Source organism: Muntiacus reevesi, chromosome 5 (genome assembly GCF_963930625.1).
Source record: "Muntiacus reevesi chromosome 5, mMunRee1.1, whole genome shotgun sequence".
NCBI classification, from domain to species: Eukaryota; Metazoa; Chordata; class Mammalia; order Artiodactyla; family Cervidae; genus Muntiacus; species Muntiacus reevesi.
This window is the reverse complement of record NC_089253.1, coordinates 66,645,352-66,670,607: the sequence shown is the minus strand read 5'-3', so window position 1 is coordinate 66,670,607 and position 25,256 is coordinate 66,645,352. Positions and strand designations below refer to the sequence as shown.

General features: G+C 38.2%; 1 protein-coding gene across 1 annotated transcript in view; it reads left to right on the top strand.

The window, feature by feature from the left end:
• Positions 1–25,256, top strand: part of USH2A (usherin) — a 905,205-nt gene that overhangs the window by 374,449 nt on the left and 505,500 nt on the right. The window contains exon 29 of the mRNA XM_065936753.1: positions 2,094–2,288. Within this exon, the coding sequence (XP_065792825.1) occupies positions 2,094–2,288 (195 nt within the window). The remainder of the gene's footprint in view (positions 1–2,093; positions 2,289–25,256) is intronic.

Below are 25,256 nucleotides of genomic sequence, written 5' to 3'. Positions count from 1 at the left end.
AATGCCTCTCCCAGGATAGAAATCACTGAGTGGTCTAATTTCTTTGAGTTGAATGGAGAAGCAACTAGGAAACAGACTATTAGATCTAATTTCAGAGAACTGATTTATTAGCGCTTTGTACTTCTGACAGTGACAGCAACATCTTTTCACATAATACCATCACAAAGAGGCATTCATTACGAGAAGTTTTGTGAGTCAGCAGCCTTCTACCATTTTAGAGAAAATATTTGTCAGAAAGACAAATACATTTCCATATGACTGACACTCTTGAAGAGTTGTTAGCAAGTCATGATTTGTCTAAAGACGTGTTTGTTTGTCTTACCAAGTACCCACTCATATTTATTATCAATAACAGGTTACTAGTGCAGACGTCCTTTGAGGAATCTTTTTAATCTAAAAGATAATTAAATACTGAGATGGGATACTAATAAGAATTTTTGAAGTTTGCTGCCTATAGAGTTTCCAGAAGAGGACAACTTGACACTTTTCCAGGATGAGTTAAATCATCATCTATTTATAGGCAAGACAATGAACTGAATGATCCCTTAAATCCTTTTCAATTTTAGATCTTAGAAAAAGCTCTAATGTAAAATGTTCATTTGTGACTGGCATGTTCTCTGCCCCTGTTTCACATTTCTCTATTAATAAATATAAAGCCTGCTTTCAGTCTAATTCAGCAACCTAAATAGGTGTCCAGAAAGTGCATGCCTTACATAGCTTAATAACCCCCATTTTGAGTACCACCAAGAAAGTATGCAAATAGAGCTCTGAATTTATAGCAGTGATCTGACCACAAAGTCTTATGCCATAAATTCATATTTACAATCTGACCACAGCACCGAGCAGCTACATGCTCCCAAGGGTTGGAGAATAATTGCGCTATTTAATTATTTTTGAGTCAGTTTTGCTCTGTCCCTTATGAGAACACCATCTGTTAGACAGGACTGTACTTTGCCCTGTACCACATTTCAGAACGAATAAAATCAGCATCACTCCCATTGTCCCATCACTTGGAACGTGACTGCATGGCCTGTGCGTTTCCTAAAGTTGCTTGTAATGTTTCACCTGCACAGACAGTGGTTCTCCACCTCTGTGCTTCCTCTCATTTCTTACGTTCATGATGCTTCCCTTGTGACAGTCCTGTTTTATTGGCCTGAAGAGTAACGTCAGAGGAGGAGGCTATTTGATGGGGAGACAACAGGGTGATCTTCCATTGAGAGTGCTCAGGAGTCCAGCAGCAGTCCGAGCTCCTCTGTCATCCATCATCCTGCCATGGAGTTCCTCAGGCTTTTTCTTGGTATCCTCCATGCAGTCAACTGTGATAAACTTGTTACTGATCAGAACCATAGAAATATCTAATAAATAGTTAAAGATTATGGATTTTTAACAGTAGGGGATTCAGCTAATAAGTGAGGTTTTGTAGTTTCTTTAAACTTTTCATTTTGTGTTACTTTGTGATACTCCGAAGAAAATGGCTCTGAAAATGGTTTTGTAGAATCTCAAGGGCATTGGCTTCTCTACCTGCCCCTTCCCCTAAGTGCAGTTAGGAATGTATCCTGTATATCCCACCTGGTAGAACTTTGCTTCTTTAAAAATTAATTGGAAAAACAATTGAATTTGGCAAATGGGATCAGACCTTCAAGTACAATATGATCACATTTGTGATATTTTTTGGCTAATACATTGACGATATAAAAGTGTCAAACCACTATGTATAATAACAGTCTAATTATCTTGCTTCAAAGGGGTACATCATTATATTGTTTGAACTTGTTATCGGCCTACCATCCACCTCCTTCTTTATGAGTGATGTTTAAAACATGTTGGATACATTAAATGTTTTTGGAAAACCTGGTCTAGGCTTGAAAGAACGTGATGTCGATGGAGTTTTGATGGTTTTGAAATATCGCTTAAACTGAATGGCTCAAGATGTGCAGTCATATTAAATCAATGCTGAAAAGTTACAACTCTAATAAATTGTATTTATGCTAATGGTTGAGTCTGATTTACTGCAGCCATTAAAAGTGAAGAATAGGAGCAATAGTCTTCTCAGAACTGCCATTCTGCCTATTTTCTCTTTTATCCTTTCACAGCTCCACAAAGTGTGCCGACTCCCTCAGGAGTCCGCAGCATAAATGGCTATAGCATCGAGGTGACCTGGGATGAACCTGTTGTGGCTAGAGGTGTAATAGAGAAGTATATCCTGAGAGCCTACAGTGAGGATGCCCCTGGTCCAACCCGCATGCCCTCTGCCAGCTCTGAGCTTGTCGATACCAACACCTTCACAGGTAAAGCGGGTTCCTCGAGGGAGTAGATCTCATTAATTTTCTTTTTGTTTTGACTTTGAATACAAACATCCTTCAAGCCTTTTCCCCTAGTATATGAAAAAGTCTCAGATTTTTGCCTGGTTACAAACAACAAGAATCATCTAATTATACGGACACCTCTATCCATGAAGGATGAAAAATAATTCTATAAATGTTTATGGGCTTTCATGGACAGTTTCATTATGAGGCTGGTACTTTCTCCATCCCCCAAAGGTTAGGTCACAAGCGGCTCTCACCCTTAATGAGGTTCTTATACCTAGCATGCTTATATACCCTTCAAATGTGAAACTTTGTATCTTATGTATAGGTAGGGTGCCAGTGACCTATTTTACCATGCAAAAGTTTACTCGTTGGGACTAGCCCAAGTTCACAGGACCGTTATTTATTGTAAAATTGTTTATTAAACCTAATTATGTCAAGGTAGAGGAGATTAGAGCACCAGCAGTTTGACTGGCAAATCAGCGAATCAATTTCTCATGGTGCGGCATGGATGGTGTGCAGACCGGCGGGAGTGAAATACACTCACAAGCATCACACAAGGTCCCATGCTCAAATTTCTGCTTGTGTCATAAAATAGCAGTTTTCAGCCTCATGAAATGTTAAGGCCCATTTAAATGGAAAGCCAGATTTAAGCCTTTGACCAAAAAAAATAATAATAATAATAAAATGCATCAAAGAAATTTAATAGAAAAAATAATTTTTCTCTATCAGAGATACTTTCAGAACTTGACAAATTAGATGGATTTTCAAAGTGGCCTTAATTGTTTTTCTAACACATCAGTCAACTCTATCAATCTTTATTTCCTTGTGTTAGATTCCTTAGAATCTACAGCCCAAATATACAACCAATTTAAAAAAATTTATTTCTTTCATTTCCTTTGTCCTCTATTTTACCCATCTGATAAAAGCCCAATCAGATTAGGCCTTTGCCCAGGCTGCACATTGCAGCTAAGTGGGCTGGAAAAAGTCTCAGTTCCCATTTTCTGTTGGACACTCAGTAATGACACCAATCCTACTGTGTTTCTATAATAAGCTCCTTCTCCCATTCTCCTTGTTAAATATTTTATATTTTCCCAAACTATCTAGATGTTAACCTGCCTTCTTTATCCCACTCAGCTGATAGCCTTATATATGAGATTTTCTTAGACACCAAAAAAAAAGGAAAAATCTATCATAAAAAATTTCTGTCACTCTCTTCCTATGAAATATATACATTAATTGCATTTTTCTGACCAATAACACTGTTATTATGGGTTTAGTGAATTAATGGATGTTAAAACATTTTAAAAATCTTTGGCGTATAATATTATTTTCATTTTTTCACATTTTTCTCCAATTCCGTTCCTGTTTTTATAGAGCTTCCCTTATGCTATTAAAAATAAAATCTTCAAAAGTCCTATGTACCCCAACTTTCCCTACTTTTTCAGAGTGATTACTGGTGCTCTCTTCCTATTATATTTTAGCATCTGTCTCCTGCAGTCTTTTACCAAGTGTGGTCCTAGGACTTGGATCAGCAGCCTCCCCTGAGACCTTCCTATTCATGCCCACTCTCCAGCCCACCCCCATGTGCTGAAGCAGAAGCTGTGAAGCGGGGCTCAGCAGTCCCGTTTTACCAAGCCCTCCTCTAGTGGTGCTGGTGATGCTGACGTTAGAGCCACTGCCCATTTGGGTTCTGCCCAGGATCAGTCAGACACGTCTATCAATACGCATTGCTAACCACAAACAAACCCAAACCAATGATAAAAATCCTGCTTTTATCTAAAGTCCCTTCCAGCGATTGCTGCCTCTCTCCTCTTCCTAAGGCATCTATGGTGCTGTCCCCATTTCTTCATTAGGTCTGGCTTCTGCTTACTTGCCTTGTTGAGGACTCCAAAAACTTCCATTTTAAATATCCACAGAACACTACAATCCTGGTCTCCTCTGCTTGATGGCATTCTGCACTGTGGATTTCTTACCATCTCTTGAAATGTTTCATCACTTTTCTGATTGTTCTGCTCTGGGTCCCCTTTTCTCAGGGTCTTTGCCCACTCCCTCAGAAGCTCAACTCTGCCTTTTGAAAGACCTCAGGGTTTAGACCTGGGACCTTTTCTCTCTCTTTTAAAAGTTTTTTCTACAGTCTTGCTCCAGGAAACTCATAGACTCACAAAGCATCCAATACCCTCCAGACACTATTGACTCCTAAATGCACATCCTACCCAGACTTCCAAATGTGTGTATCCAGCAGGCATTTGAAAAATAATTGACATTTCCAGTAGATGTCTCATTATTTCTAAAGTTACCATCTCCAAAACTGAATTTCTGTTCCTCATGCATTCTCAATATCAATAAATGATATCTCCAGCCCCCCAGTTAATTGAGCTTGAGAATTTTTGAGACGTTTACATCCTGTTCATACATCATATATCCATGTTTATTGATTTCATTTTCTAAACTAGGTGTTAAGCTCATCTATGTCTGCTCTTATTTACTGTCCAAGAGAAACCATTCCAATATCTTATCTGGACAACTACAGTACTCTCCTTTCTCATGACACCACCACCCCACAACCACCATGATTCCATCCCACCAAGCGACCAGATATCATGCTCCTCTCTTTAAAATTCTTCAGCTGCTTTCCACTGCCTTTCTCCCAATCTCATTTTAATCTCAGTTTTGCTCTGTCCCTTATGAGAACACCATCTGTTAGACAGGACTGTACTTTGCCCTGTACCACATTTCAGAACGAATAAAATCAACATCACTCCCATTGTCCCATCACTTGGAACGTGACTGCATGGCCTGTGCATTTCCTAAAGTTGCTTGTAATGTTTCACCTGCACAGACAGTGGTTCTCCACCTCTGTGCTTCCTCTCATTTCTTACGTTCATGATGCTTCCCTTGTGACAGTCCTGTTTTATTGGCCTGAAGAGTAACGTCAGAGGAGGAGGCTATTTGATGGGGAGACACCAGGGTGATCCTCCATTGAGGATCTTATTTTATTATGTCTCCTATTTTCTGGATTTCCAAATTTTGCTATTATAAGTAATAGGATTTTTTAAAGTCTGCATACAAATCTTTGGAGAAATGACTGACATTGATGGTAGGTTAAATCCCTTGAAATGGAACACCTAGATCAAAGATTCTTAAAGCAGTATTCAGTCTTGGACTCTGAGGTCAAGCAGTGTGTGTGTTAGTTGCTCAGTCATGTCCAACTCTTTGTAACTCCATGGACTGTAGCTCGCCAGATTCCTCTGTCCATGGAATTCTCTAGGTAAGAATAATACTGGAGTGGGTTGCCATTCCCTTCTTCAGGGATCTTCCCAACCCAGGATTTGAGCCCGGGTCTCCTGCATTGCAGGCAAGGTCTTTAGCATCTGAGCCACCTGGGAAGCTGGCTCAAGCAGACATTGATACAAATCTCTGCTGCTTACCCTCCCTGTAACATTGGGGAAATTGTGTAATCTCTTGGATCTCTTTATAGTGTCTTAACCTATGAAGCAGGAGAATAATATTAACCTCAGAAGAATATTAAGTATATTAAGTGTATATATATATTAAGTGAAGTATATATTTCAGCTCTCTTTTCAACTGTGTAAACTTAGACACATTAATTAACACGTGTGAACTTCAGATTCCCTGTGGGTAATGAAATAGCCACCCACCTCACAGGACAGCTGTGAGGATTAAGGGAATCCATGTGTATGTAAAGCACACAGGGCACCCTTGACACATTGTCGCACTGTATAAATGTCAGCTATCAGAAGTTTTTAAGGCATCTCCCACAATGCTTAACATATGGTAATTTCTTAACAAAGATATAGTTATATTTTTAGGTTGTCAAGTATGTGTCAAAAAGACTATGTAAATCATACTCCCACCAGCAAGCAGAATGCAAGATTGTATATTTCACTTTATATCCTAGCTGACAGTTCTACAGTTAAACTGTACATTAAAAAAAAAAAACATGTCAGAGTATTATTTTAATTTGGTTTCTTTGATTCCTGGAGACATTAAGCATTTTCATGTTTAGTAATAATATATACTTCTTTTATGACATACTTATCATGTTTCATTATCAGTTTTCCTGTTGGAAGATTCACATTTTTCTCATTGATTTTAAGTATCTCTTTACATATGAAGAATATTGTACTTAAGTTTGCCTTATGTGTTGCAACACCCCCATTTCTTATTTTTCTTTTATTTTGATTTACATTTTTATGTGCAGCTTTTAAAGGATATTTTCTATAGTTGATATAATATCTTAAAATTTTTTTGTTAGTTTTCTATGGGTAATTTGGGAAAAGATGTCCATATTCTTCTTTCAGGGTATATTAATATTTTATTAGATATACCATATTGATTTTATATATATATATATGTATATATAATGCATAACTTCTGAATTAGCAATTCTGAATTTGAGGCAAGATCAAATCAGTAACAGGTCAGAGAATCCTCTCAAATTACACAAGATTCTGAAAGGTAATCCTACCCCCAAGATTGAAAACTAGTACAATAAACTGCTGAAAGTTACTGTAGGGCATTTCAAGCATGTCAGTCGTATATAGAGAAAGGAAAATTAGAGAACCTCTGACCAATTGTTATTTATTTTTATATATCCAATCTGTGAAAAACTAAGGAAAGGAATCTCAGTTGTTGCAGTTTTGTCAGTTTCTTCAATTTGTCAGTTGTGTTACTTTGGAAACTTGCTTTTTGTTTGTATTTTTCTTTTTCTTATTACATTTATGTTTGCCACTTTTAAAGTTACATTGTTTGAAGTATGTCTGTGTAAAAAGAATCTAGTTTGGTTTAGCTTTATAGTCAACTTAAAACTCTCTGTATTTTAGTAGGGGAGTGTAATTCATATTTATTTTTGTAGTTTATACAATTTCTCTTATTTCTCCTACCCTATTTTATGGGGTAAAATAACTTCAATATTTTTAATTAATTTACTTTTTTTTGCTATTCCTTTATTTCTCTTCTTGTTTGTTCTGGACTATGAATTCTATAACTTTTTTTCCCCTCAAGGAGTCTGTTGCTTACAAAGAAGTGAACAGATACCAACATATGTAAGAGGTAATCTTAAAGGTTATGGAGAACTCTGGTACTGCAAGATGGACTTTTATTGGGAAGAATCAGTCTATTAAGGGAGAGGAGTATGAATTGAGGGGCACCAAAGCCAGGCTGAATTAGTACCAATGTCAGATTTCACAGCAAAAGAAAAAAAAAGCAACAACTAGAGTGAGAAAGAAGGGATGAGAAAGTAGGGAGCCAGAAATAATGGATTTGGTGAAGATATTAGGAGTGTAGAGATTGGTTGATGGCAGCTGTTTTGTCAATTGATTAAGAGAACAAGGACCAAGAGAGATCAAAACAAAACAGATCATGAGTAGCTTTGTTATTGGTCTTGAAAGTAATCCCCCTTTAGCATTTCTCAGGTGACTCTTGTTAAGATTTTAAAGTTTAATTTTTAGTTATTAGAGTGGTATTTTTTGAATGGAGCCATCAAATAAATCCTGAATCTGTAAGCCAATTTAGCTGTATTGCTTCAAAAAGGGTACTTAACCAATTAAGTTATAATAAAATGTGTTGGTTTCTTTTCATGAATTTTTTTTTTTTTTCTGTTATAGAGCAAACTCTTTCTTCATATTTGAGTCTCTCTTTGACTTGGAAAGTTTGCTGTTGAGAAATAGGAGTTTTCAATATTATACATTTCTCCCAAGTTTACCTTCCTCATTTTAGAAGTCTAGAACACAGCTGTCGAGTCATATCAAAGTGAAAGTCAACGTGTCAGTTGGTCAATGTTGTCTGATCCTTTGTGACCCCTTAGACTGTAGCTCGCCAGGCTCCTCTGTCCATGGACATCTCCAGGCAAGAATTACTGGAGTGGGTTGCCTTTTCCTTCTTAAGGAGATGTTCCTGACCCAGGAATTGAACCTGGGTCTCCTGTACCGCAGGCAGATTCTTTACCATCTGAATCACCAGGGAAGTCCCAGGGTCAAATCAATCTGAGTTCAAATCCCAGTAATGTCATTTAGTATCGTATCAGGCAAATTTGAAAATGTATCGCTATATTGGACTGTCCTTATCTATAAATTCAAGGTGAAAACCTCCTTTATGTTATAAGATTGCTGCAAATATTTAAAAATGAATTAAGTCCTAGGATATTTTGCTTGTAGATAGGCACATAATAAATGTTCAATGAATTAATTGTTATCTTTATACTATTTGGTCTCTGGATCTGGGTTATTACTTCATAATTTTTTCATTTTTCATTTTTTGATTTTGACACTGTTAATTCTGCTCTTTGAATCTGCTGAGATGATTTTAAAAACTCTTCTACTTTAGTCTTTTATATGATTTGAATTTCTCACCTAGCTCACTTTGATTTCTGCCTATTTCTCAGTATTAGCAATTTTCATCTGTGTTATTTATCATTTACCTTCAGTCTCTTGTTAATGGGTTCCAAGTTCTTTTTGATCTTAATAGCATGAAACTGGTGATTTTTAAGTTTTACAAGCTTCCTGAATTAAATTCTCCCCTGAGCATAATAGTCTTCTATAATTTGAGTGCTATAGTCTCTTGTTCTTTTTGAGTTACAGATTTTTTCCCCCCATCAGTAAAAAGCACTTCTATATTTCATTTGCCATATTCCCTGACTTTTATCTTCATACTGATGTTTGATCAAGAAAATCAAATCATTTTCATGTCATTTTACTGGGCAACTAGTTGTTGTTAATAAAAACCTTCGCTGGGATTAGGAAGGTGTCAATTAAGGTAAATTTGCATTTAGCCCCACAGCAATTGTTAAAAGTCAACTCTTTTCTTCTCAGTCTGAGGTGGAGGAGGAGAGCTGAAAATTGTGAGCATTTTGTACCCAGCTCAGGATAAGGTTTGCCCTGAGTTCTTCTTCAATTTGCCCATTTGTTTTCACCTACTGTCTTTTTGTACTTCAAAACCTGTGGTCATTTCACTGGTATTTTCATTCCAATCCCAAAGAAGAGCAATGCCAAACAGTGTTCAAACTACCACATGATTACACTCATTTCACATGCTAACAAAGTAATGCTCAAAATCCTTCAAGCTAGGCTTCAACAGTACATGAACCGAGACTTTCCAGATGTTCAAGCTGGATTTAGAAAAGGCAGAGGAACCAGAGATCAAATTGCCGACATCCACTGGATCGTACAAAAAGCAGGAGAATTCCAGAAAAACATCTACTTCAGTTTCACTGACTACGTGAAGGCCTTTGACTATGTGGATCACAACAAACTGTGGAAGATTCTTAAAGAGATGGGAATACCAGATCACTTTACCTGCCTCCTGAGAAACCTGTATGCAGGTCAAGAATCAAGAGTTAGAACTGGATATAGAACAATGGACTGGTTCCAAATTGGGAATGGAATATGTCAAGGCCATATAATGTCATCCTGCTTATTTAAATTTTATGTAGAGTACCTCATGCGAAATGCTGGACAGGATGAAGCACAAGCTGGAATCAAGATTGCCAGAGAAATATCATTAACCTTGGATATGCAGATGATACCACCCTTATGGCATAAAGTAAAGAGAAGCTAAAGAGGCTCTTGAGGAAGATGAAAGAGAAGAGTGAAAAAGTTGGCTTAAAACTCAACATTCAGAAAACTAAGTTCTTAGCATTTGGTCCCATCAACTCAATGCAATTAGATGGGGAAACAATGGAAACAGTGACAGACTTTATTTTCTTGGGCTCCAAAATCACTGCAGATGGTGACTGCAGCCATGAAAATAAAAGACCCTTGCTCCTTGGAAGAAAAACTGTGACAAACCTAGACAGCATATTAAAAAGCAGAGACTTTACTTTGCCAACAAAGATCCATATAGTCAAAGCTATGGTTTTTCCAGTAGTCATGTATGGATGTGAGAGTTGGACCATAAAGAAGGCTGGGCACTGAAGAATTGATGCTTTCGAACTGTGGTGTTGGAGAAGACTCTCTAGAGTCCTTTGGATTGCAAGGAGATCAAACCAGTCAATCCTAAAGGAAATCAGTCCTGAATATTCATTGAAAGGACTGATGCTGAAGCTTCAATACTTTGGCCACCTGATGCAAAGAGCTGACTCATTTGAATGGACCCTAATGCTGGGGAAGATTGAAAGCAGGAAGAGAAGGGTATGACAGAGGACGAGATGGTTGGATAGCATCACCAATTCAATGGACATGAGTTTGAGCAAATTGCGAGAGATGGTGAAGGACGGAACCCTCTCATGCTACAGTCCCTGGGGTTGCAAAGAGTCGGACATGACTGAGTGACTGAACAACAAAGTGAGGTGGAAGTTCTCAACCAAGGGTACACACTGATCCCCCTGGTTGGCCTTAAAAAATACAGAAGCCTGTGTCTCACCTGGAAGAGTCCGATTATTTGATTTTGAATATAGCCTGGACATTGGTATTTTTAAAGTGTGAGCAGGTAATTCTGTTGTACAGCCAGCATTGGAAACACTGTTCAAGGTGTTTGACACGAGTGATCAAGTCTCAGTTTTATCCAGAAATTCTTATGAGGACTTCCACATCCCAAGAGCAACTTGCAAATATAGGATGAAAAAAGAGAAATGCCTGAATAAAAATGATGAACCATTAAAAGAAAGTAATAAAATTAGCAAAGGAAAATCACAGGACAACAAAAATTAAATGAAATGATTCTTGGGAAGAAATAGGAAATTATGGTCAGCGTAACAAAATGCTGAAGGCAAGAGAAAAAAAAGAATATTAACGAAGAGAGCTGGAAGAATAGAAGCATGAGACAGAATATTTACCATTCATGAGTTTGGCTACCAGAGGATTAAATGAGATAAATCCCAGTAGTGTGGAGGGTCCAAGGGTTAACAGCCCCACTCAGGTGCAAATGGGCCCCCTTGGGCCACAGAGTCTAGATTCTGTGCCCTCCAAAGGCCAGGGTTCAGAGCAGGGAGTTCTTGAAAGTTCATTTTCTCAGCTGGAGCCTCGGGGTAGAAAGCCCTGCAGTTATCAGTCCAGTGCATCTTTAGACTAGTTGCAAAGGGCTCCAATTAACTCTGCGTAGCTCTTGCTGACTTTTTCCCTCCAGCCCTGTTAACATGCGAAGCTACTGCCCAGAGAGACAGTCCTGGCATTTCCTTTCAAACCCAGCACTGCTCAGAGAGACCCTTCCCAATCTGATTTGAAATTCTGTCAAGAAGGAGTAGATTCAAGAATCTGCACAAATACCATTTTTTTATTTCCTTAAAATATTTAAACATAAACTTAATTATTGGCATAATTAGCACAGCGCTTGGCACAGTGCTAGGAAAATAATTGATACACAAAAGATATTTTCTCAGTTTTATTGTTGTATTACATTGAGCTAAACTCTAAAAGAGTTGAATTCCTTCGTCAGATAGTGATCAAATTTATTATTTACTATAGCATAGCTGATAAGCCAATAATAATAATCTTTCAGATGACTTAAACAAATCTATATTACAAAGGAAAAAAAGACTTTTTTATTTGTAATGCAGTTGATAATATCACTCTTGCTCTGAAAACTGGTTCAGTCCTCATATACAGTAGACATTAGTCTTATACCTTAAAAAAAGTGGTTTCCATATTGTGAAATCTCTCATTTTTCTCTCTTCGACAGCTAGTAGTAACAATTAGTGAGTCTCAACTCTATTGGTCTTAAGGTGTTACTGGATTGCTTATGAAATAACAGATTCTTGGGCTCCATGCACAGGATTCTGTGTGTTTGGGCTAGGACTGAGAAATCTGCCTTTTACTAGGTGTTATAGTTGGTCCTCTTGCAGAGGTTTATGAACCACACGTTAAAAAGCCATTGGACTGAGAGGACGAGCAGGTGAGACGGGATCGCTTTCACCTGCTGAGCCTGAATCTGTCCCTGCTTTGTTCGTCCCCTCCACTTGTTGCAACTACGTGTGGGCAGAAGGATGCGAGGGCAGGAGAGTAAACAGAAGTGGTGTAAGTAGGGCCTCTGACCTGTAAGAGCAGTGCTTCTGAAAGTTGCTGGTGAAAAGGAAGTGAGAATTATTTAGGATCTTGGTAAACTTCAGATTTTGATTCAGTAGGTCTGAGACTGTGGTGATAGACACTACATTTCTAACAATCCCAACTCTTTCATCCCCTGGCCATGATGCCCTTTAGAAAGGCAGAGAGTTCACTATTTATATTCTAAATGCCAAATTCCTGTTAGGGCTAAAGAAGAAAGAGACCAGGGCAATTCAACTTGTGAAACAGAATTGTAATCTTGTCATGAAGTCTCATCTGTGTATTTCAATTACACACATTTAACGGCATACCTTGGAAGTGGGGAAACCATGAAAAAGAGTGAAAAAATGTTAAAAATAATCTTACAGGCAAAAGATGCTGTGCAATCCTGAAACTGTTAATGCTGTCAGAAGGAAAGTATATGTGAATAGTTTTAGGGTTTCCCAACTATTGACTAAAAGGGAAACTCTTTGCTGGGGTGCCTACAAAAAGAATGAAGAACTAAGAGCCATAGAAAATCACCGATTCATGAGAAGTTAGAGGCATACACAGAATCAAACACCCTGTACTTTGTGGGTCAAGGGATTCCCAGGGGGCTCTAGTGGTAAAGAACCGTCCTGCCAATGCAGGAGATGTAGGAGACACATGTTTGATCCCTGGGTCGAGAAGATCCCCTGGAGGAAGGCATGGTGACCCACTCTAGTATTCTTGCCTGGAGAATCCCATGGACAGAGGAGCCTGGCAGACTATAGTCCATGGGATTGCAAAGAGCTGGACATGACTAAAACAACTTAGCATGCAAGGAGTTGTCAAAGGGACTTTAAATTATGAGTAACATTGCCTTCTGTCCAACTTTGGAATTTAACCCCAACCATTGGTTCATCCATAAGTTAAGATGCTGCTCCTTAATAGAACTGCCATATGACCCAGCAGTACCACTTCTGGGCATACACACTGAGGAATCCTGAACTGAAAGAGACACGTGCACCCCAATGTTCATCGCAGCACTGTTTATAATAGCCAGGACATGGAAGCAACCTAGATGCCCATCAGCAGATGAATGGATAAGGAAGCTGTGGTACATATACACCATGGAATATTACTCAGCCGTTAAAAAGAATTCATTTGAATCAGTTCTAATGAGATGGATGAAACTGGAGCCCATTATACAGAGTGAAGTAAGCCAGAAAGATAAAGAACATTACAGTATACTAACACATATATACGGAATTTAGAAAGATGGTAACGATGGCCCTATATGCAGGGCAGAAGAAGAGACGCAGAAGTACAGAACAGACTTTTGAACTCTGTGGGAGAAGGTGAGGGTGGGATGTTTCGAAAGAACAGCATGTATATTATCTAGGGTGAAACAGATCACCAGCCCAGGCGGGATGCATGAGACGAGTGCTTGGGCCTGGTGCACTGGGAAGACCCAGAGGAATCAGGTGGAGAGGGAGGTGGGAGGGGGGACCGGGATGGGGAATACGTGTAACTCTATGGCTGATTCATGTCAATGTATGACAAAACCCACTGGAAAAAAAAAAAAGATGCTGCTCCTTATGTGTATGTTTATTCACATATACATGTATATATTATATATAAAATTATCATACCTGAGGAGCCCACAGAGAAATAACTTAATAAAAACTTCAATGCCATGCAACTTTTTTTATTCAACTGAGAAATCTTACCTCACAGTTGTTAAAACTGCATATGACTGCTCTTTATTCATCCATTCTATGTTTTCATTAGACAGTGAGCTCCCAGAAGACAAGTATCTTGTTTTATATTTATTTTAAATCTTGTTTAGTAACTTGCTGAAAGCAGACAATCAATGCATTTTTATTGAAGGAATGAAGGAATAGGTAAATGAACAAATGCAGAGTTTTGTTACTAACCCTGTAGTTAACATATATCATGCTGAGATGAAGTTTCAACTACTGATTCTGAGTAAAGTCTCAGCAGTGTGATAGTTCTCTAATTTTATGAAATAATATGCAGAACTACCACAACTTAAATATCTATTCAGAACTTAATATACATATTCCCAAGAGGGAAAAATATTGGAAGAATGAATAGAATCAAAAATTAGTTCCAAAACTTATACCTCATAATGGAGCTCAAGGGATATATATTTGCAATTAAAAATAATTGAAGTCAATACTGACACAGATCTGATAATAACACAGAGCAGAAACTATTCATTTATTAAAAACAAAATCATTATCTACTATGTTCCAGGTTAATGCTAGATCATACTGTTAGCATCTGCTTTTTTTCCCCTGATTTTTAAAATTAATGGTAAAATGTATATACGAGCAGTACTTCCTCTAAAGTACAATATTATGTTTTTAAATATGAGTGTTAAACACGTAAACACTCACTTAAAAATGAGTGTTTTTTTTTTTTAAGAGTGTTTTATGGGGGGAAATCAGTAGAGATAAGTTTTTCATTTTTAGTTAATTTTTCTTGAGAGACAGAGAACCCAAAATAACAGTGACTTCAACAAAATTAAGTTTTTCTCTCTCTGGTAATAGATGTTCACAGTTAGTCAATGTAGATATTAACAGTTATAGGGACCCACACTCTTCATCTTTTTGCTAGAGAAGACTTTTACCTCAAGGTAAAAAATGGCTGCTGAGCTCTATCCAGCAGAAAGGAAGAATCATTGAATGAGGATGTACACATTCACCTTAATGATATATTTCAGAAATTATTCCTCCACCTTTGAATAGATTCTACAATTAGAACTTAGCTGCATGGCTATATCTAGCTTCACAGATTGCTGGGAAATTTCCTTATTCAAAGTGGCCATCTGCCCAACTAAAAAAAGGTCTTTTTATTTTACTATGGAAAAAGAGAGTATGTAATGAGAGGGCATTTAGTGGTCTCTGCCACAATAGGCAAACATCAGAGGTAAGTTTGAGAAATTCATTTTGATGATATTGTAGAAAGATGGATCACTTCTCAGCCTTCCAGCTAAGATCAAATGTAGCGTGGCGGCTTCCCAGGTGGTACAACGGTAAAGAAGCGCCTGCCAATGCAGGAGACACATAAGAGACTGAGGCTCCGTCTCTGGCTCAGGAAGATCTTCTGGAGTAGGAAAAGGCAACTCACTGCAGTATTCTTGCCCGAAAATTTCCGTGGACAGAGGAGCCTGGTGGGCTATGGTCCGTGGAGTCGCAAAGAGTCAGACAGGACTGAATGACTGAGCACACATTAAAATATGAATTTTGAGGAAGTCTTGGCCATTTTTATAGTACTCCATAAATTAATATTTCATGTTTATAGTTTATTATAGACTATTTCTTTAAATGTAAATCCTAAAGGAAATTGGTCTGAAAGCATTTCACAGAACAAAAATATGGCTTATGACATAAATAGTAAAAATAGAAATGATGTCATGTTCCTGCTTAGCTAATGTAGAAGAATTTCATCAGGTAATGCAGTGTTGATGAGTTAATAGCTTTCTCTAACTCTCCTGAATATATAATATGCCTGAACTCCTGGTACATTGTGAAAGCTTCAGATGGGGCTTTCTACAAGTTATTCATTTTATTTTATGCAGTAAGAACTTGCAGTGCAGGATTTGGATTTCTTTTTGATGACATGCTGTACAATGGTTAAAAATGATGGTAATACATCAGTTTTGCTATAGAGTGGTAATCAACTGTGGATGTTGGCTATAGTATCAGCTCAGTTCAGTCACTCAGTCATTTCCAACTCTTTGCAACCCCATGGACTGTGGTACACCATTCTTCCCTGTCCATCACCAACTCCTGGAACTTACTCCGGGAGCTTACTCCGGGAGTAACCTCAAGTCCTTCGAGTCAGTGATGCCATCCAACCATCTAATCCTCTGTTGTCCCATTCTTCTCCTGCCTGCAATCTTTCCCAGTATCAGGGTCTTTTCAAATGAATCAGTTCTTTGCATCAGGTGGTCAAAATACTGGAGTTTCTGCTTCAGCATCAGTCCTTCCAATGAATATTCAGGACTGATTTCCTTTAGAATTGACTGATTGGATCTCCTTGCAGTCCAAGGGAATCTCAAGAGTCTTCTCCAACACCAAAGTTCAAAAGCATCAATTCTTCTGCGCTCAGCTTTCTTTATGGTCCAACTCTCACATCCATACATGACTACTGGAAAAACAAGACAGACCTTTGTTGGCAAAGTTATGTCTCTGCTTTTTAATATGCTGTCTAGATTGGTCATAACTTTTCTTCCAGTGAGCAAGCATCTTTTAATATCATGGCTGCAGTCACCATCTGCAGTGATTTTGGAGCCCCCCAAAATAAATATCACTGTTCCCATTGTTTTCTCACCTATTTGCCATGAAGTGATGGGACCAGAGGCCATGCTGTTAGTTTTCTGAATGTTGAGCTTTAAGCCAACTTTTTCACTCTCCTCTTTCACTTTCATCAAGAGGCTCTTTAGTTCTTCCTTGCCTTCTGCCATAAGGGTGATGTCATCTGCATATCAGAGGTTATTGATATTTCTCCCGACAATCTTGATTCCAGCTTGTGCTTCATCCAAGTGGCCTTTCATCCAGCCTGGCCATAGTATAGTGTTGGATATAATCTTCAAAGTTACTGATCATATTTGATAAAGGAACAAGTTTTCTGTTTTCTAACTTTTATGACCATTTTATATTTGGGATTAATTACAAACTTTATATGTGTGTGTGTATATAATATTATACTCAACACAAATGTATTCACACTGATAATAGAGTTTCTTATGAATCAGTTGTTTTTTTGAGGGAATATTATAGGCATTATACACTTTCTCACTTGGAGAGATAAGCATTCTACTTTCTGTTCATACACAACAGGTTTTAGTAATAACTTTGAACCTATTGACACATTTAAGGTATATTTAAATCAAGTTCTTACTATCTAGTATGCTATTATTTTTAGTAACATATCTTCAACATGCCTTCTTTCTTCTTCCAGAACTGGGAGGGGAAGAATAATGATCTCGGCATCAGAAGACAGAGGTTCTGACCTTGACTCTGCTGCTGGACCTAAGTGACGTTTACACTCTGCCCAACAGCAGCCCCCTCTGTCCAGCCCCCTCTGTACAATGGGCTTATCCTATCAGAGGCTTTTCCCAGGGGACCTAGGACACTGATCAGTGAGGGAACAACTTTCCTTTCTCATTTATTCCTTTTCCTTCTGTCTCCTTGCCTGCCTCCCTACTTAGTCAAGCCTGATATTTTCTGGGAGAGTTCTAAGGATGTCAGTCAGTCCTTTGTGTTCGACAGAGTTAAGATGAGTGGGTAACTTCAAACCAATTGCAGAATTAGAAGGGAAATGACAGAGACTCTGCAGTTCTTAATATAAAGGCATTGATTAAAAATGTGAGGTTAGATGTAAGCCAGGTGAGAGAATCTTAACAGGATAATGCCTTGAGATCAGTTATAATCACTGTTTCAATCATTCCTGAAGACTGAGGTTAAACCCTATATTTTATTTTAAAAAATAAAATAATAAAGAAATTGTTTTTCCTGTTCATAAGATCAAACTGTTTAGTCTTTGATCCAAGATGCTCCCTACTAGAAACTTTAAACAGATTCAGAAAATTCATTTGCAGGAAATTAAGTGTGAAATGTTAGTTTTAGAATTTCCAAAGAGTTCCATTAGGTTTGGGGTAAGCACATTCGCTCTTCTATCTTTGGATAAAATAAAAATTAACTTTAATTTTATAAATCTTAGAGATCCTTATTTTTGTTTAAAATATTGTCCTAAACAAAACAAATGTCAGTTTCCTACCAGAGGAGAAGCAACCTGTGTGTGTTTCCAGATCTCCATTAGACCATTGGATTTTCATCCATATTTAACAGATTTAACAAATGTTCAGTTTCATAGGGTCACTGTGTCACAATGTCTGTGTTAGAACTTTATTTTCAGAGGTTCCTTTAAGTGGGCAAAAAACATGGCATGTTGGATTAATTTACTCTCTTTCATCTATCCACTGGTTTGGTTGGCAGCTTAAAACTCATTTTGGAGGTTAGGACACTTTAAAAAATTAGGATTTCTCAGCACTATAGCAAAATCTTGAGCCAGAAAAGTCCCCTTCTCTGCTACTTCCTTTCCCCTGCTGGCTTTCTTTTAAAAATGGGTTCTTCTGCTGTGTCCCTAGGTAGCAGTCTCAACTCTGCCCGTGTGGGGTCCCTTACCAGATGGCCCTCTTAATAAATGCCTCTCTCTTCCCCACCCTCACCTTCTTGATCCAAATGTGAAATGCCAGCAAATAAATAACAGCATTGTACTCTGATGAGTTCTCTTGAGATGGAGGAGAGCCCGGGGGAGGGAAAGCTAGAAATGGCTTTTCTTTTTGCTAGACGGCTCCTAATTACTTGGCCAGTAGGTAGAAGACACCATTGAGACAATAGAGACTTTAAAGGTAAAGAAAGAGAACAAATTCTCCATCTTATTCCAAATGCCTTTGCTAACCGGGAAAATGTGCTTGGATTGTTGGAGTCCGTTTGAAATATCCTGCATGATCTCTGCCTGGGGACCACAGACTTTGGACTCTGGGTGGTGACGGCTGTGTGCGCATTTCGCCGCCACACTCAGAGTGCAGGGGAAATGAGTGGGTAATGGAACAGAGCAGCCAGTTCTTTAATTGAATTAAAAGCTGGGTGACATCAGTGCAGACACCTGTCCAATTACAGACAGGCCAACGTGTTTACCATTGCTGCACAAGTGATTCGAAGATGACAGAAATCTTTCCGCCCACAGATTAACATAATGAAGGGGAACAGAGGACAGTGGATACAGGCCAAACACCTAGGTTGGCAGCTGAGGGGGGCTGGTGGGGGGCTGGTGGGGGGCTGGTGGGGGGCTGTTGGCTCCGGGATGTAAATAGAAACAGAGTCTCTTTTCTTCTCCAAACTGTGTTGGGCTTTGAAAAGGATGCCATTTTGCTTTACATCTCAGGCTTGGATTCCAGGCCGAGCATTTATACTTGTCTGCATCGAGTCAGAGGAGTTAATCATAAAATCTCAACGTCAAAGCCGACTCCTCTGCCGTTTTCCTGCTTCTCAGCATACAGAGTTTTATTAGAGGCACAAAAGTTTATCCAGCTGGTGTCAGCTCCACAGTGATTTTCTCTTAGTCAAGCTGCCTTCAATTTTGAATATTTCTCTTCTGCTCCTTTGAAACTTGAGGTTAGAGGACAAGAAACAAAGTGTCAGAAATAATAATGTATGAGTCAAAAGAAATAGTCTCTGTTCCTCTGCGGGCACCTGGGAAAGGGGAGGATGGGAGTGGGCATCTCTTATAGTAAAGGAGACAGCTTTGAGCTAAGAAGATGAAAAGTCTTGTTTTTTTGGTCAAACATCAAAGGTCCACATTTGGTAAAACATTGCAATAACTGCTAGAAAAGAGGACAAGTAAAGAAGTAAAAAAGACACACCCTCTGCTTTTAGGAAATTCCCCCAAATCATTGCAAGGGACTTCTAAATTGTTCTCCAGGAGAAGGTTTTTCTGCTCTGCTAGGTGGAAATCTTCAGAGCACAGAGTCTGGAACCATATGCACTAGGCTCTTAAATTTCCTCCTGTGACGTGCTGTCTCCATTTATATCAAGTTCCTGCCCCTGCTCTTTCAGCCAGGGCTTCCTGCACACACCAACGTCTACAGGCCTGTCATTGAAAGGGAATATACTTACTTAACTTCAAACTCCCTTGGTGTGGCCCGTCAGGATTTCTCAATGTTAAGCATTAATGCAAAATGCATTATCGCTTAGCACTGAGAGTCCTGGCCCTGCTGGTGCCAACAGTTTTAATCCAGATACCAAGGCTCCTGTGTTTCATGGGATCCTAACACTTTTAAGACATCAATAATGCTTCCTATATGCTCATGGAATGTTTTGTCAGCTCACCCTCCTCCATTATCAAAAGAGACTGGCAGGTTTCCTGACATGGTTGGGACCATTTTTGATTTCACAGAGTTTTGTGGCTGGAAAAGAATCTGAGAGGTCATCTGGCCTGCCTCCATGTAGAAACAGTCTAAGATTCAAAGGGGAAAAAGAAGACTCCTCTGTGATGTCTGCTGGAGACAGCAGTTCATGTCTAAACCAGTCTTAAAAGTTGTCATTGTCAGGATAGACTTCTTTTTTTTCAACCCCCTAAGTGTTATCAAGGAGACTACCCCACTTTATCTTACTGGGTTTTCTGTGGACATAGAATATATGTCATATTTTTCGCTCTGGGATTCCTTTATAAATATATCACTGTATATATTTTTCAGTATTCTTTTAAATATAATATTTTTCAATGTATTTTCAATGATTTTCTTGTCATCTCTTTATCTTTAACTAAATGTAGTGTGTTTAATTTCTCAGTCATGTCCAACAATTTGCGACCCCATGGACCATAGTCCGCCAGGCTCCTCTGTCTGTGGGGATTCTCCAGGCAAGAGTATTGGAGTGGGTTGCTATAACCTCCTCCAGGGGATCTTACCAACCTAGTGATCTAACCCAGATCTCCCACATTACAGGCAGATTCTTTACTGACTGAGCCACTGGGGAAGCTTATAGATCTCCTATCATTTTGGACTGGAAGGTCTGGATCTGAATTTTATAGATGTCTTTGTCCACTTGGCATGTGTGCAAGCATTCTGCTTTATGTATTTATGTGTTATTGTTATCATTAGAGTTCTTCTAGTTCTAATATTTTCTTAGATTAGAAACTTTGTAATGATCAGTTATGTTCTATAGCACTTTTCCTAGAGGCATGTAGGAGGAGAGTTGATAAATACCTTTATATGTGCGTGTGTGCATTTTAACTAATTTTTACTGGCGTGTAGTTGATTTACAATGTTGTGTTAGATTCTGCTGTACGGCAAAGTGAGTCAGGTACATTCACGTATATTCACTCATTTTTAGATTCTTTTCCTATGTAGGTCATTACTAGTATTGAGTAGAGTTTGTTTTCTACATCTGTGACTCTATTCCTGCTTTTTAAATGAGTGCATTTGTACCATATTTTAATATCTCATATATAAGTGATATTATATGATATGTGTCTTTCTCTGACTTACTTTCACTCAATATGGCAGACTCTAGGTCTGCCCATATCACTACAAATGGCATTATTTCATTCTTTATATGGCTCAGTAATATGAGTATCTTTTGATGATGATAATGTTGTTGTAGCAGTACTGCTTTTTTTTCTGGGGAGTATATAATCTAAGGATGATTCTGACACTTAAAGGAGTGCCATTTGACAATCACTTTGGTCTCTAGGGATATGTCTAAGAAAGGCTACCTTGACTAGTCTTGGAGAGATTATCTTTATTCTTTGGTAATAGCAGAAGTTTTTATAATCATCAATTTTAATCCATCCTGATAAACTCTCCATACTGAGAAACAGAATATAGAGATTGCATGTCCCAACAACAGGATGACTTTGTCATTATTCTTATTTAGCAAGAACCACTTGGCTAACCAGCCCCTCTCCTACCCCAGCCTAATTGTCATCTGACAAGAGAGAAAATGCTCAATCATTGCATTGCTTTTCTTACTGAAATGGATAATACTAAACTGTATTTAGGGGAAATTGTTCCAATGGTTTGACAAACGTTGTTACTGAGACACAACATTATAAGCAAGATCCCCACTGCATATAGGAAAGAAATGCCACCTTAGCCTCTCACGTATGGCATGTTTTTTTTGAAAGTGATTTACAAGCGCCCCCCGCCCCCAAACTTTCTCCCTGTGATTTGAAGTTGGCAAAAGCCAAAACACCAACTTTCTTCTTCTCTGTTTTCTATTTTTCAACTCTCATTTCTCAGTGCTTATTATTGTTTCACCTGCCTGGAGATAGGAAATGTGAGCACTTTGATAAATGGCTTGAAAGATGATCTAGTTTCTCTCCAGCATCTTTCTTTAAGAATCCTGGGACTTTTCTATGAAATACAATTTGGTAAACTTCTCTACCAAAGCAAAAAGCTGAAAAATGCAAGTTTTTTGAGACAAGTATTGCCTGTTTTTTAAGGTCTTAAAGGTTTAAGGGGGAAGAAATTAGCAAAGGAACTCCATGATACACATATACACACAAAGGACTCCTTTAGTAAAGGCAAGAAAGATTGAATAAAGCATTGAAGACCATTTAGTGAATGCGAGCTTGGTATCTGGTTTGACATGATCTTTCTTAAAGTCTCCACTAATACCTTTCTTATTAAGTTGTTATAATAGTCACGGTTCCAACACTGCACTTCAGCTATGATCTGAAAAGAAATAATGTCTCAGGGTAAGTATTTTGCAATATAAGAGAGTGGGTTTTTGTGTTTCCCAATTATAATACTATCCAGACGAATGACACAATGTCACACTAAAGATATCAGAGTACCAAACTGTATGCAACCACAGTGTCTTTTGGAACACAATATACCTCTGCCCCAGCTAAGTCAGGGCCACCTGTGACAGGCAATGCGACCTAGGTTGTTCAGTGATGACCAAGGGAAACTAATCTCATGTCATAAAGCATTTTCTTGCTCACTATAGTATTAAAACTTTCACTTTCTGGGGCTGATTCATTTCTTGTTAGTATGGCATTATAATAATTCAGATGAGCAATTTACCTTATTTAGACTTGCAGTAGATTTCAACTTGACAATAGCAAAGATGAGACAAATGCCAAAGATTTTCAAAGGATAAAATGGCTAGGATTTATCTTACAAGGATACCTTAATTTTGAACTCAGGATTTATGGTTGATGACAGAGGCATTAAGAGTAGGGAAAATGGTAATACCGTATATAGAGTTGTCCCAATCTCCTAATTTATCCCTCCCCCCTGCTTTTTCACCTTTGGTATCTGTGCAGTTGTTTTCTAGATCTGTGATTCTGTTTTGTAAATAAGTTCATGTGAACCATTTTTTTAAGATTGCACATCTAAGTGATACTATATGTTATTTGTCTTTCTCTGTCTGACTTCATATAGTGTAATAATCTCTAGATCCATCCATGATTAACATATACATAGTATTATGTATGAAACAGATAAGTAATAAGGACTTACTATATTGCACAGGGAACTCTACTTGATGTTGTGTAATAAACTATATGGGAAAAGAATCTAAAGAGGAGTGGATACATGTATATGTATAACTGATTCACTTTGCTGGGCACCTGAAATTAACAAAACATTGTACAGTAACTATGATAAAAATATTTTTAAAAAAGAAATGGGAAAGATGAAGCTTTGGCTATCAGGTTTGGATTAGAGAAGGTTGAGAGTGAAATGTTATTCATATCTGAATATCTAGGTAGGATACATGTCTGGTGAGTAGATATGGAGAACTAGAGCTTGGAGGAGAGGTATGAAGTCTACAGATATAGCTACGACATGAGGCTTAATGAGCTAACAAAGGCAGGTGTTCATAAGAAGAAAGAAGTCTACGCACCCTATCTTGAAAAAGAAAAAAAGCTATTTAAGGGACTGTGAAAGGAAGATGGGTTGGCCAAGGAAAGCAAGGAGCTCTCAGTAATTTAGAACTCCTAAGAAGGAATTCAGTGGCCAAGAGGGCTGCTGAAGGAGGCAAAGTCCAATAAGTAGACTTAGGATTGAATAAGGATAGAAGAAGGATTACTTGGTCTAGTATGTAAGGAATCACTAGTGAACTTTAAAAAGTAGGAAGTCAAGAAACACCTGGACTAACAGTCAAATTTGGCCTTGGAGTACAGAATGAAGCCGGGCAAAGGCTAATAGTGTTTTGCCAAGAGAACGCACTGGTCATAGCAAACACTATCTTCTAACAAACCAAGAGAAGACTCTACACATGGACATCACCAGATGGCCAATAACAAAATCAGATTGGTTATATTCTTTGCAGCCAAAGATGGAGAAACTCTATACAGTCAGCAAAAACAAGACCAGAAGCTGACTGTGGCTCAGATCATGAACTCCTTATTGCCAAATTCAGACTTAAATTGAAGAAAGTAGGGAAAACCACTAGACCATTCAAGTATGACCTAAATCAAATCCCTTATGACTATACAGTAGAAGTGACAAATAAGGGATTAGATCTGATAGACAGAGTGCCTAAAGAACTATGGATGGAGGTTTGTGACATTGTACAGGAGGTGGTGATCAAGACCATTGCCAAGAAAAAGAAGTGCAAAAAGGCAAAATGGTTGTCTGAGGAGGCCTTACAAATAGCTATGAAAAGAAGAGAAGCAAAAGGCAAAGGAGAAAAGGAAAGATATTCCCATTTGAATGCAGAGTTCCAAAGAATAGCCAGGATAGTAAGAAAGCCTTCCTCAGCAATCAATGCAAAGAAATAGAGGAAAACAACAGAATGGGAAAGACTAGAGATCTCTTCAAGAAAATTAGAGATACCAAGGGAACATTTCATGAAAAGATGGGTTTGATAAAGGACAGAAATTGTACGGACCTAACAGAAGCAGAAGATATTAAGAGGTGGCAAGAATACACAGAACTATATAAAAAAGATCTTCACGACCCAGATAATCACAATGGTGTGATCACTCACCTAGAGCAGGACATCCTGAAATGCCAAATCAAGTGGGCCTTAGGAAGCATCACTGTGAACAAAGCTAGTGGAGGTGATGGAATCCAGTTGAGCTATTGCAAATCCTAAAATATGATGCTGTGAAAGTGCTGCACTCAATATGCCAGCAAATCTGGATAACTCAGCAGTGGCCACAGGACTGGAAATGGTCAGTTTTCATTCCAACCCCAAAGAAAGAAAATGTCAAAGAATGTTCAAACTGCTACACAATTGCACTCATCTCACACACTAGCAAAGTAATGCTTAAAATTCTCCAAGCCAGGCTTCAGCAATATGTGAACCATGAACTTCCAGATGTTCCAATTGGATTTAGAAAAGGCAGAGGAACCAGAGATCAGTTTGCCAACATCCCTGGATCATCAAAAAACAAGAGAGTTCCAAAAAAACATCTACTTCTGCTTTATTGACTATGC